The 14,010-nt window shown below is 41.0% G+C and overlaps 2 protein-coding genes across 2 annotated transcripts in view; one reads left to right on the top strand and one right to left on the bottom strand.

Annotated features, from left to right (window-relative positions):
• The window catches only part of LOC144642613 (protein mono-ADP-ribosyltransferase TIPARP-like), a 132,064-nt gene that overhangs the window by 48,287 nt on the left and 69,767 nt on the right, over nucleotides 1-14,010 (top strand). The gene's annotated exons all lie outside the window — the stretch shown is intronic.
• On the bottom strand, nucleotides 336-13,990 carry LOC144644197 (uncharacterized). The gene is made up of 7 exons (XM_078503628.1): nucleotides 10,937-13,990; nucleotides 9,838-10,114; nucleotides 8,983-9,181; nucleotides 8,143-8,333; nucleotides 7,052-7,303; nucleotides 3,554-6,618; nucleotides 336-2,654 (listed from the first exon to the last, which is right to left on the bottom strand). The coding sequence occupies exons 1-6, from the start codon at nucleotides 13,971-13,973 to the stop codon at nucleotides 6,171-6,173; spliced, it is 4,404 nt and encodes a 1,467-aa protein (XP_078359754.1). The 5' UTR covers nucleotides 13,974-13,990; the 3' UTR covers nucleotides 336-2,654; nucleotides 3,554-6,170.

Consider the following 14,010-nt stretch of genomic DNA (forward strand, 5'->3'; position numbering starts at 1 on the left):
TAGTTATGGATTAACTTCGCAACCTTGTTACGACCTATCACGACCCCACATTTAACTATCCAAGGTCACACGCTCTGTCATACTATGCGAGCTTTTGCGTCACGACATCTTCCCGATTCCGGTCGGAAAGTATCAGTCTCTTGTAAAAGCTTTTTGAAGGTCGCCAGATCGATCTGATCCCTTGAATCTTGAAGGTTTTGGTCAGCTTTTTCCAACGTTTGAGAACTGGTTCATAGATAAATATGGACGAAGAAGGGGAGAAGGAAAAGCATCGGCAAAAAAGAAAACGTAAGTAGCGTAGTATGAGATAGTATAAAGCTTAAGAATAACGAGTAAGTGGTAGACTGTCCACAGCCTCTCGATTTTTCAACGCAAAAAACGTCCAGTTCTCTTGCCGTTCTCACTGCGCGCTCATCGATCGAGAAACACGAAAATAGAGGGCTGTGGACAGTCTAAGTAAGTGGTTACATGATCGCATGGTCTCCACGTGTTTTGGCATTGCCCTTGAATTTTACCAAAGCTTTGGCTAGCTTTATATTTAACAATCGATTATGCATAACTGCTTACTTGCGTGTTCTAGCTAAACAATTTGTAAATAGGTCAACGTTTCTTATATGCGCGCAATTCATTGTTTTTGCGACCACGTTGGAAATATAGCTAAATCTGGAAACATTCCAAGACTAATCCAGAGAACCAGGAATTTTACCTAACATGTGTAACAGTATCCCATTCATGTGATGCATTAACCTATGAGAGTTTATCAGCTTTCATTAGCGTTTATTCCGTAATGATATTAGATTCACGCTGCACATACACTCTTGTTTTTTTTTTCCTATTTGAATATTTTTTCCGGCCCAGGCTGTGTATTTCAAGTTTTTCCGCCGCTGTTAGGCTGAAAATACTCTTGTGTACATTCTTAAACTGGTTTAGCATATTACATCTCCGTTTATGTCGTATACTGTGCATATCGTCGTATTGCATCGTCCGTTCATCGAACTGTCATAAGCATCGGAGCATTTGGCTAGTAACGGTTTTTTACTCTCATTTTCAATTTTTCTCGTTTGGAGAAACAAAGAGCTTTACATGTATACGGTCCATTTTAAAACATATAATTATATGGTATTTGCAATTTTAACACAAAATTTATACTCTGTTCAAAATCTCAGCCTTTGGATCATTCTTAAAAATTTTTCAAATATTCATATCAAAGAAATTGTTATAGTATTGTTACGGAGAGTTTTATATGAAACGGGTCAGAGATTCTGCTATTTCAGTACAGCTACTTGCACCCTGAATTGAATATCAGTCCATCGCATCTTTCTCAGTTCCTGTCCTATGCTGAATTTCCTTGAGAGTTCACCGCTACCGTGACTTATATATACTCCAGTGTAAGAAAGGCATAGGAGAGCAAGGTGTCTTAATCTTGAATGCAGTACAGCACAAGACTAACCACTCAAGGTACTACAGAGTTCGAAGAGCACGAAACATCGGATTAACAGGGTAAGACAAAACCTATTTATTTAAAGTTATATGGTTAGCTATAATTAGAGTAGCGATACGGATAAAGTTTCCAATTCTGAACCATGAGTAATCGGTGTAATCCGTACATTCCGTGTACGTAATCTTTGACTGAATATACTGGCTGGTCACGCCATTATACTCGAAAGACCACGATCGTACACATATATAAATCGTATTCAAGCGATTTCAATACGGGCGTCTGAAACTTAATGTAGAGTTCATTGGTATTGCCTGGGAACGAGAATGCCTTCTGACCAGAAGGATCGCGGCCTCTGGGCGACGAGAATGAGCGGATTTTCCTCGTTAGCTCTCGTAGCTTTTCGTTAACAACGATTCGTTTTGTCCGAGATTCTGGCTGAAATAATATAAAATCCGAGACTCCGAGACCTTGCGGCCAAAAATTCGAGACTCCGAGACACAAAAAAATCCCCAAAAAACGAGACTCCGAGACTCATCACAAAATCGTCCGAGATTTCGAGATTTGACCGGAATTTTCCGAGACCCTGGATTTTCTGGGTACCATTCGCCACCCCTAGTAAGGTAAATTTGTATTTCAATACCAGAGTTATAAACAGCTAAGCACAAGTAACGACAGTAGAAATAATTCCTTAATATGTGCTGTGATAAATATCTTTTGACAACAGTCGCTGGCGGCATGGACCAACACGCGAGTGTCCCACGTCTTTCGTGGAACCCTCTCAGTTGGGGCACGCCACGCGAGAAAGCTGTTCCTGTATATTTTATGAAAAGTTCGATTAAGGACTGTAATAACCCGACTTATCAAACAAAACCACCCAATTACAAGCATCTAAACAACTGTCAATACTGAAAGTAGTGAAATATTTAATAAGCACCAAAAACTCTCTACTCATCTTGTGGTGCATTTATCAAAACTAACAATTCGTTGAAAAAACTCAGCTAAATACACGAACTACTTAATAAACAGTAAAATAGCTTGAATTTACAACGTGTTTTACTCCGGCTTAGTCAATTACCACCTTAATAACAATTAGTGGTAATTTTTTTTTCCAGGATACCGCAACACGCCAGCACAACACGGATCACAACCAAACCAGAAATCACTTTAAACTTGCCGCTAACCGCTATGACACAGTTATAACCCTAATCCTAACCTAGCCTGAATTTCAGACATCCCTCTGTGCTCGCCTGCTTGCCAGAAGGAACGTCTGAACACATTTGGGCTTAATGCCGTCCGGTGACGTCACTACCCGAAAACCGGGTAGTGATTTTGATTGGTTGATTTAAAAATTATTTGCATAATTATGTGAAATTATGACTGAATTTTACCGCGCGAGGATTGTAATTTGAAAACGTTTGGAAAGAGTTCGAAAGAGTTCACCTTCCCAGAAATGAATTGATTAGTCATTTACCTTGAGTTTATTACTTTATTAGTTTACCTACGGATGAAGAATAGTAATGGAAATCGGTAGGTTTTAATTTGGCGGCATTCGTCGCTTCGACATGCAGTGTTTTGCCAAATTTATATGTAATCTTGTTTTGTCAACAAAGCCGCTCGACGCTTATGTCCTGCAGCCTCGATGAGCCAGTGATTTCTGAACTCAGTGCCCACGGTCAAGTAGGATATTTTTGTATTGAATTCCGTTTCTTGATGCCTCTGAAACCGTCGAAATTGATTTATTTATTAAAGTACTCACGAGTGTGTTGTATTTGTCCGTTGCGTAACATATTATATTTTGATCGCTAGATAAAGCAAATCAGTTTAGATTAAATCGCTTCCGTAAAAGAATATAGCCTGCAGTCGATTAAAATATCATTCATTTGTCTCAAGGTTTTTAATAGTTTACTATTAAAACAATTTTATACCCTGTAATCCTTTATTTAAGCGATTTTTCTTTCACAATTTCATGGCCTCGACAGAAACTTTTCCGCATGAATTAACACCAAAGCGTAGTGACGTCACCGGACGGCATTAGGCCCGAATGTGTTCAGACGTTCCTTCTGGCAAGCAGGCGAGCACAGAGGGATGTCTGAAATTCAGGCTAATCCTAACCCTGTTGTTATGGCTTACATCATTCCGGAGTACTGGCGTCTTTCGTGTTTCTGGTCTAATTGCTACATACCCAAATAATTAGTCGCAGCTTGTAGGGACAATAAATCAACTACACCCTTATCGATTTTGCTCGTAAAAGCTGTTATAACGTTCTCAGCAACGTTCAAAATTCCTCGAAATTTGCTAAAATCGCGCAACTCTTATCAGGTTGCTATGGTAACGGTCGTGCTTAGTTTACCAGCATGTTCTTCGCAAGTTATTTGACAGTTCCCTCCTCAAACATCCAGGACAAATTAGTGAATGAATGAATTAACCACGAAGAAAAATGGCTGGCAATACAAAACGTTTTTAAGTTCAGTTTTTTGTATTATGATGCAAACAGCAACGACAACTGAACGAATATTTTGTGCATGATCTTTCTTAAGAATCGATAAATCTTTGCCACATGCAAACTTAATGAAGTCGTTTAAACACATGATCCGTATGCAAGTTAATTTTATCAATTACAACGAATCAAGGCATAAACAACCTCTTAAATTACGCATCGACAGATTCTTAATAGCAAACATTTTGTTCCCTGGGCGGGAATGATGCTACTTTGTTTTTATTTAATGGATTTTAAACCTTAAGTTTTGTTTTTGATTCTGTGATCCCAACTCCTTGAGAATCCAAAGCGATATAAAATAAAGAAAATGTTCAGGACTTATGGATGAGCATCCGGCCAAAACAGGAACTTCACAGCTTATTTACAGCTGGTCAGAACGTGTTGGAATCACTGAGATGCTTTTTTTTTTACAGAACTATCGAGAGATTACGGACAATATTTCATGAAAATTTTCATAGATTGCATTGTCACTTGAAGCATTTCCTTAGCGAAGAAATCCTCGATATTTGGGAGGTATTTCGAAGGAAGTGCTCGTCCGGTTTTCACGGATCTTTCAAAAGATTTAAACCGTTTTAAACCGTCTGATTAAGCTTGACTCCGTTATTTTGCGATTTGTCTGGCTCACGTGTTAACTGGGTTTCTTAGTTCAGTATCAAAACAATTACTACAGCCTCAAAAACTTCATATAAAAACGTGGGCTTTATCCACAAACAGGATAACAGTGTGCACACTTGCCCGAAAAGTTTCCTTGTCGTACAGTCGGAAAATCAAGTGTGCACTAGTAGAGCGCCCGAATAGATTGCAAGTTGTATTGTCGAAAGAACAAGTACAGGGTCCCCTTTGAAGCTCCCTGACAAGTCGCGAGTCTTTCGAGCCGAATATCTGGGACAAAACATGTGAAATCGTAAAGAACCCGACAAGTTTCCGAGTCGTACAGTCGAGGAAACAGGCGAGTGCGCTCGTAAATCTCCCGCCAAGTCTTCAGTCGAGAGAACGTTTGCGCAATCATAAAGTGTGCGGCAAGTTTTCCGAGTCTTAAGTCGGGATAACTAATGTACGATCAATAAGCGCTCGATGAGTTTTCCAAGTTATTTAGTCGAGAGTACAAGTGTGTAATCGCCAATTTTTCGAGCCACAAGTGTGTAATCGTAAAGCACTGCGACGAGTTTCGATTCATAAGTGTACAATCGTAAATCGGCCGACGAGTTTCCGAGTGACAAGTGTCCAATTGCAAATAACCCGACGAGTTTCCAAGTCACAAGTGTCCAATCGTAAGCGACTTGACGAGTTTCCGAGTGACAAGTGTCCAATCGTAAACAGCTTAACGAGTTTCCGAGTCATGAGTGTCCAATCGTAAACAGCCCGACGAGTTTCCGAGTCACAAGTGTGCGAACATAAAGCCGCACGCGTATCTCCGACTCATACAGTCGAATGGTTTTTCGGGCCGCCTTGACTCCATGTTGAGACAAAGGAATAAACGCTCACCTTTCCAAACACTTATACTTGTTTCGAAGAGAGCTACACGTCGCCTTTACATACATAATGCAAGCTTAATGATACAGGGTAGCATTGCTTCCCAAAAGACGATAACTTATGGCCCAGACGAAATTTAAATCCGTCAAGAAGGCTGCTTGTTCCTAACTTATCATATAATTTAAATTACCTTCATGACGTAATTGTAACTGTTTAAGTATAAACCACACAAGTGAATAGCCAGTTACCAATGAGTACAGAACAAACAACATTCATTTGATATTTTGTAAAAAATATTATTAGCTGCTTATTAGACTCGACATGGCCTTTTGTTGTATTCTGTGAATTATTGGAACAACCTGCGAGCTTACACGACTTTCATCGTATCGTTGAATTCGGTGACAGAACCAGACCTCATTCTGTTGATCGATATCTTGGTATTCATACAACAAGAGAAAAACGCTAATTAACTTGTGTGGTATATACTGATCTGAGCGCTTGTTTTATTGGTCAAGACAAACAACGGATTACGTCTCCAATAATTTGTTCAACCCGTATCAGAGTGGGTTAACTCGGATTCGTAATATTCTGATTAAAACAAAAACTGCTCCATATACGCCATTTTCATCGTTGACCAATGAAACACGCTCTATATTAAAATTAGTAATACATCAAGCTTTGTAAGCTCTACAAGACAAAAACCAATTAATACCTTGAACACGAATAAAATCGTGTCTTTGCGTACAAACACCTCATCAATCAACATACCACTTTTGATTTGGTTTTGAACTTAATCAAAAAGCTTGGATAGTACTGATCTGGATCGAACAGTACAAAAATAGTGGGCTTCTCCGCATTGTCCACACATGAATCATACAGCTCCTTCTTGGGCGAGGACTCGCTCTTGACGGGAGGTTTTCTCAAGGACGGCTCACCTTTGGCAAACGACCCCACCAGCACTTCAGCCATAAACATGTACTGGAAAGACTCAGAGTCTTGTTTGCAGTACAGTTTGCTCAGTGCTGCTTCCTCTCGGAAGTAAGCGCCTTGTCCAAACAGAGCAGCTCTGTCCTCGTCTAGGGCACGCCAGTCGAAGTTCTCGGCACAAATGCTGTCGACATGTTGAGGATCTGTTCCATGGAAGAGAAGCTTTTCATTCACCGGGCTGTCTTTGATTCGGGCCCTCTTCTCCATTTGATCTTTCTTCCTGCGGAGCATAGCATCAGATTTCGTCTTACTGTTTGGTGTAAATTTTCTGCATTAAGTTTTCCTTCGGATTTAGGGCTCTTATCGATATTTTCCTTGAGGGCATCTGCTACTTTAACTTGTAAAAAGTCAGTTGGGTGGAGCGTTGTAAAACCAAAAGCAAACTTATTACTCTGACCAATCATAAAGGACACAGACAATGCAGTGAACCAATCAAAACGCAAACAAATACAAGTAAACGGTAGTAGGTGCGATACGCGGGAAAATGTGCGTGTGAGTGAGTCACGAGTGGTTTTGGTTTTACTTCTGAATGGTTGAGAAAGTAGCGCGAGCTCTTTGAACCAATCATAAAGCGTGAAATGCAAAACCAAAGCAAATGCGACACGAATGAAGCGAAGAGAGCCGAGAAAGGAAAAAAAAAAACGATACGGTACCTTGCATACTTCTCCCACACAAAAGGGTTTTGAACCCGCTCAATGGAAACAATAGTCGCCTTGTTTTCTGACATGGACCGGCGAAACAGGCTCTCAGCCAGTTTAAATTGATCTGAGCTTGTGGGAAGAGTGACGCGTATAAACTCCTCGTTTTCAGGAACACTCGTCCACTGAGGAGGAAGGCGGCCTGGTGCAGAAGTTGCGGGAGACTGCGAGGCTTCAGGTTCCAATGGAATGGGCAATTCAAGAGGTCTGGGAAGAAAACGTTAAGAATATTCGTCACAGTTATAAACACAGCCGGTAAATTAAAGCAAATATCATCGCCAGAATGGCGTACGCGAATTTTCCCGCGCTTTTTTTCCCGCGCTTTAAACGGGTTACATGCTGTTCAGTCCATTGTTCGCCATATTTACCAGTTGGCTCTGTAATCACTCAAGCCTGCTGTGTGAGTCGCAATCTGAGCTACAATCATTGACAAAACCTTGGCGCAGTTGCTGTTTTTCTTACTTGAAACATGAGTAATTTCCCCTTTTCCCATTTGCAATGTTGCGTAGCATGTAAAAGATAATGCCTTCAATTGCTGCCTACTGTTGCTCACAACCTGAAACGCACTACACAAGGAGTTTGGGCACATTGTGCTATTTAACACTGAAACGGGGGAATGGGGGTGTGTGTTAATGACTTTTGTCAATGGTTGTAGGATGGACGAACTCGATTGCGTAACACGCCACAAAAACACAGTGTTCAGTGCGTAAGAATTTATACTTTTACTGAAATTTTAATACAGCTATTCGAGATGCCGTCTAATATTAAAGGGGTCATTTCCTTACTGACCTCTGCAGTCCCTGCATCTCTGATGTTGATCTAAACACAGGCCTTCTTCGTACTCTTGTTATGCTGACTGGTGGCTTGGTGCTCTGCTGGTACATGGGTACCGTGCGAAAGAACAGCTTGTAGGATGGACGAACTCGATTGCGTAACACGCCACAAAAACACAGTGTTCAGTGCGTAAGAATTTATACTTTTACTGAAATTTTAATACAGCTATTCGAGATGCCGTATAATATTAAAGGGGTCATTTCCTTACTGACCTCTGCAGTCCCTGCATCTCTGATGTTGATCTAAACACAGGCCTTCTTCGTACTCTTGTTATGCTGACTGGTGGCTTGGTGCTCTGCTGGTACATGGGTACCGTGCGAAAGAACAGCTTGTGTTCTTCACCTTGTACTTTAAATTTGAAGAACGGGGCTCGGCCTTTGGTAAATGTCAATTCCATTTGGTGCTGAAGAAACACCTAAAAATTATTTCAAATTGTAAGATTTCCATACACAAACAGTATCTTGTTTAATATTTCGTTAATTTCCAGTTGAGACAGTAGGGGATATTACTTTGATGCGCCACAAATGAATTGTTACAAAACAGTTACTCTTCAACTACCTGTAAAGTTCATGTGCAAACTTCTGTACAATTTACCATGTATTTATGAACAGTAAGCAATCGCTTTAGAGCGATTTTCAATTGGGTGTCGAAAAAAATTCACGTTTAGTTTGGTTTGGCAGCCTTTACTGCACTTAGAGATTGGTTTAAAAAATCTTGTGCCACTTTCTCAACCAATCAGATGTAAAGCCAAAACGTATCGTGACTCGCTTACACACGTTTTCCCGCGCTTCGTGCCGGCTACGTGTATTTGCTTCGAGTTTTGATTGGCTTTTGATTGGTTCACCGAACTGCCTGTGTCTTATGTGATTGGCCAGAGTAATTACTTTAGTCAGTTTGGTTTGGCAGCACTCAATCAAAGATCGCTCTAATTTGACCCAGCTTTTGGTCAATCAGCACTTCTTGTTCTTTAATTAGTAGTCACTCATTCATGGTTTCTTTGGTTTAATGTCAGAGTGGAGAAAATTTAAACAGAATTTATCACACAGACCTACCATTAGTTCAGAATCATACTCTCTCCAAGAACTGCTGCTCTCATCCAACCAGTACCAAACCCACTGAGTTGACAGAGCATGATCTGTTGGAGAAATTGCTGGTTTAGTAGACAGACGTCTCAGCTGCACATACCCAAAGCCTGTCTCAGCTTTCATGTCATCAAAGTTGACTTTGATCTGTCCTTCTCCAGGATTGATACTGTGATAAAAATGTCAAAACACTTAGCATCACAACTGTCCAAACTTGAACAACTACTCAATGATTCTCATCAATGTACAATGCAAACTCTCTGTAATCGTCTTACTTAATTCAATTTTGGAATGAGAAGTATGATTGAACCGGGGGGGGGGGTTAGCACTGGAACATGGGAAATAAAGGTGGGATGGGGGGGGGGGGTGTTGGGTGGGAAGTAAAGGATATGGAAAGCAGCATGCAAGAAGTTCAGAGACCCTGCTCCTCCCTCTTTTTCAATAAAGGGGCCTTGTTGTGTTGGTCAAGAAAATTTCCATACTCATTCCAAGGAACATAGAGGGTTTTTTTCCTAAACCCCCACCCCTCTGGAAATTCCAGTTTACTTTCATTTTTTTTTTTAATCTTTTGCCCTTTGAGATCAACATCACATGCAAAATTTCTAATGACCCTCTGTGGGTATCCAATATTTTCTAGAAACCCATTTTGGGTACTCAAAAGTACAGACATTTCAATTTGTACATGAATTCCACACTTGCTTGTGGTTTGGGTTAACCAATGTTTTAAGTTCTACCACAGCTCATTCTTAGCCACAATTTTGCATCAGAACAGAATGCCGCACAGTGATTTCAATTACTATAATAGCATTTTAAATTTATACTTACAGTGCAGAAGGGGGTGGTGCAATCATGATGTGTTCCATCTCTGCGACTACCACATTAACATCACAGAACTGCTGCTCAATGGTCTCACTCTCACTTTGTGTAAATGACTTCCAAGTGTCTCCTTGGTGATCAGTACTTGAGTACTTATACTGCCACATGTATGGTGCTCTGTAGTGATAATGGTCACACAGCTGCTCCTTGCTACAGTGACCCAGTAAGAATTCCAGGCAGATGTTATGTGGACTGTGTGGAACATCTCTCATTTGTGTGGCTTTTCCTGTAATGGGAATTTCAGAAACAAATAAGTGTTTCATGCATCTCTTAAAATCAATGGCAGTAGAACAGCTGACCTGCTAACAATGCGTGCTTCAAGAAAATGTCCATATTCCCCTCACAGAAGGGATTGGAAATTTCTGGGGTTGGGAGGGGTCTTGAAGTCCAAAAACTGTACAGAAATGTATGGAGCTTAATTGGAATTTCCAGAAGGTTGAAGGTCTTAGGAAAAATCCATCCCATGGGAGAGGTATGGATAATTTATGAAACTAAATCTGCAATCTGCAATCTGAATCTCAAATCTGCACTTCATACTCAATCATAACTGCAAGAATTCTGGTAGCTTGTATGAATATTTCTCAGCTCCTGAATGTTCTTTTTTATACATTTAATTGACAAATTTGAAACATTTATTGTACTAGGATTAATTAGCAATTAATATACCATCCAAATAGAAACGTACAAGTACAACCCTTTCCTTATAGAGTTCTCAAGATCATTAATAATGACTGAATCAATCAAGAGGAAAACTAAAAAACAGCTTACATGTTACATGTAAGATAGCCTATTCTTCTGAAGGGGAAAAACAAATAAAATTCCCTGACACCCCCTGTTAAAGAACTGACAGGGATTTTCAATCACTATTAATAAAAGCCTACATTTGTGCCAGTTAGGGGTTATATGAACTTGAGCTATGCCCCAGAAAGGTTTCTGCTATCTTTTGTGGGTGTTCTTTAAAATTTCTGCAAGTTTCCTGGTTGATTGCCTTTATGTGGGAATCTGTTCCTGATAGATTTAAAATGGATTTTATTAACATTACACTTACCAGTTTTAGGTTGCTCCACCATTTTTACAGCAGATGGCATCTGACGTATCAGCAGGGCACTGAACACAGCACGGAGAGGAACTTTGGTCAAATTGTATTTTTCTAGGACCAATTTAGTGTGTGGCATCTCAAGACTGCTTTGATGACCCAATAGGCAACCATCTCCTTTTTTGCACTTTCCCATCACAAAATACTTGCAGATGTGAATACCATTGCATCTAAAACCCCTCTCACAGCCACCAGAATGCATGTTGTAATCAAGGCAAACTTCAGGAACTGATGCAGAGATCAGAACACGTAGCTGCTCTTCCGAGAGACTGTCAAGCCTTAGCTTCTTAGTAATGTATTTGTTGTGAGGGCTTTTCAAATTATGACTGTGGCTAAATCTGCATTTCTTTCCAAATGGACAAACACCATTAGCAAGATAATGCTTACAGACATGGTAGCGAAAGCACTTTGGATCTTTGCAACCTTGCTTGGCCATCAAGTAGCGGAAGCAAATGCGTGCTTTGGGGCTGTATGCCCTGACTGCTTCAATCTCTCCAGTCTTGTTCTCAATGGTTATGAATCTGTTGTTGTTCTCTTTGAACCATGCAGCAATATCAATAACATCAGGTGGAAACAAGTCTTGTTGTTGGGATATCACAGCATAAGGCACTTGACCATTGTGTTCATTACAGATGTACTGGAAAACCACATTCACAGCTGATTTCTCTGGATGGTCTTCTAAGCTTATCTGGTCAAAAGAGTTGGACAATGTACTGTCCTGGGACAGTGATCCTGCAACACTTGGAGAAAATGGGTCATTGAAGAATAACCCATCAACTTGGGAGAGTGGCTCATTCCAGTAGTCATCCACTGAAGCACCTGCACCTTGCCAATCATCAACTGGATCATCATCAGAAAGATTAATCAAATTGCCTTCAGCAGCTTCATTCTTAATCATGCCTGAAACTTGCTCATATTCCATCAGTCCGTCATTGGATTGCTGCGGTGCTCGGTGGCTCCTGGATGGTTTCTTGGAAGTGCCGGAATTCTCCCTCTCCATACAGTCTTCTTGCCATGGATTGGTACTGTGTTTGCTTGGATCCACAGCAAACTTTGAACTGGAATAAAGATCAGGCTTGTCTTGCACATCTTCATTATCTGAAACTGAGTCTGAGCTTTCTTCTTCTATGTCATTAGCATTTGAACCTTGTGATTCTCCAGTAGCCTCTCCCTGCTGATTGGGCTTTCTCTTTCTTTGCCGTGGCTTCCGTTTTTTCTTCTTTTCTGAGCTTTTACTTGATCCTTGTTTCTGAGACCCCAAGATATTTTTATGTTGTTGGGCTGTTGGCAAGGACATCAGGGGTACTGGTGAAGCTGTTGAAGCTAAGTTGGTTTGGCCTGCTTCGAAGCTTCTCTGTTGCCCAGGGATCAAGATGTTACACCACATTATATTGGGCTTTGTCTTCTCTGGTGTCAAATCATACTGCTTGAGAATTCCCATGTTATGGTCATGTGATAACTGATCTTGTTTGTCAGTAGACAAGCAGATATGCAGATATGGGCAATAGTTGGACTGGCATACATTGTTTGTCAGGTACATTAGACAAACCTGAGGCAGGCTGCTGGCAACAACATATCTTACAGTTCCAGTGGGATGTTTTTCAAGTCCCAACTTCTTTACCTTCTTTATGTTGCCCTCATCGTGGAAATTGTGTGACAAACCACAATTACCCTGACAACCACCCTCAAGATATCCTTTGCAAATATGCCAAAAGTTACAGTTGTTGTGGGACTTGCAAGTCCCCTTTGAAACACTTGTATAATACAAGCACAACTTTTGCTTGAAACTCACCCGGGCACCAACAATTTCACCATCCCTGGTCTCCAGCAAAATGATCTTTCGACCCTGTTCTGCTTGTGCCTGCACTTGCAACCAAATCTTTGCATCATACTCTTGCTCGGGCCCAGAAAACTTCTTTGCTAGGGGAGACGGATGTCGCAACAGCTCTGACAATGAGGCAAGCCCTCCTTTCCCACATATAAAGTTGAAAACTTTTTCAGGTAGAGAATCAGTCTTGGGAACAGCTGTCTCCTGGTGAGATGTCAACCTCGTACCCAGGGCGCTTTTCCCTTCAGAGCGGGCCTCCCCTCCCATTCTGAAGGGAAAAGCGCACTGGGGACGAGGTTGGTGAGATGTAGGCAGGGCAGCTGTGCTTACTTTCGTTTTGGCAGCTTCTTGAAGTAAGCCAGACAGCCTTACTGGTTCACGCTTTAATTCCTTAGAATGAGTTTGGCTCTTGGGAAGAAATTTGGGTAAATTACCTCCTGAAATGGCTTGCTTGTTCAAGCTCTTCAAGCTAGCTTCAAAGGGTTTCTGCTGTTTTGGGACCAAAGTGTTGCATCGCACAACTTCTACTTCAAATTTTCGTGGAGGCCTAAATCCATATTGTACAAGAATGTTCTTGTTATGGGGATCGGCGAAATTGTGCGACAGAGTACAATTTTCACAGGGAGTTACTCGGACCGCGTTGGGACAAATATGAAGATACGGGCAATTGTCTGAGAAGCATTCATTTTTCAAATACATGAGACAAACCTGCATGAAGCTTCCAGTAACGATGCCTTTCAAAGAGCCACTAGGTTTCTTCTCAAAGCCAAGTTCGATTGTCTTGTCTCTGTTGTCTTCGTCGTGAAAGTCGTGTGAACGCCCGCAGTTGCCCTTGCAGGTTCCTTCAAGAAATTTCTTGCAAATGTGCCAGAATTTACATCTCTTTGCCGACTTACACGATTCTGTTGTCGCATATTTCAGACACATCTGTTTCTTTAGATCAATTCGGAGACCAATGGCTTCTCCGCGATGGTTTTTGATCAAAACCAACCCATTCTCCAACGCTTTCTGAGTTTCAAACCATAAAATCACTTCATACACTGTAGATTTCTTTGCCAAAGGCGATGGAGGTGTTAGCAAATTTGATAGCTCCGCAACTCCGCCTTTTCCACAAATATAATTGAAGACTTTCACCGCCGAAACTTCGCTAGATTCGGCCATTGTTCTGGTGAAACTGAAAAAAACAAATGTGATCCAA

The sequence above is a fragment of the Oculina patagonica genome, chromosome 1 (assembly GCF_052425735.1).
Source record: "Oculina patagonica isolate OP01 chromosome 1, crgOcupat, whole genome shotgun sequence".
NCBI classification, from domain to species: domain Eukaryota; kingdom Metazoa; phylum Cnidaria; class Anthozoa; order Scleractinia; family Oculinidae; genus Oculina; species Oculina patagonica.

Coding starts and splice junctions, on each gene's coding strand:
- LOC144644197 (XM_078503628.1), bottom strand. CDS start 13,973: ATGGCCGAATCTAGCGAAGTTTCGGCGGTGAAAGTCTTCAATTATATT. Junction 8,334..8,982: donor AGTATGATTCTGAACTAATG/GTAGGTCTGTGT, acceptor GTGTTTCTTCAG/CACCAAATGGAATTGACATT. Junction 7,304..8,142: donor GAGATGCAGGGACTGCAGAG/GTCAGTAAGGAA, acceptor TTTTCTTCCCAG/ACCTCTTGAATTGCCCATTC.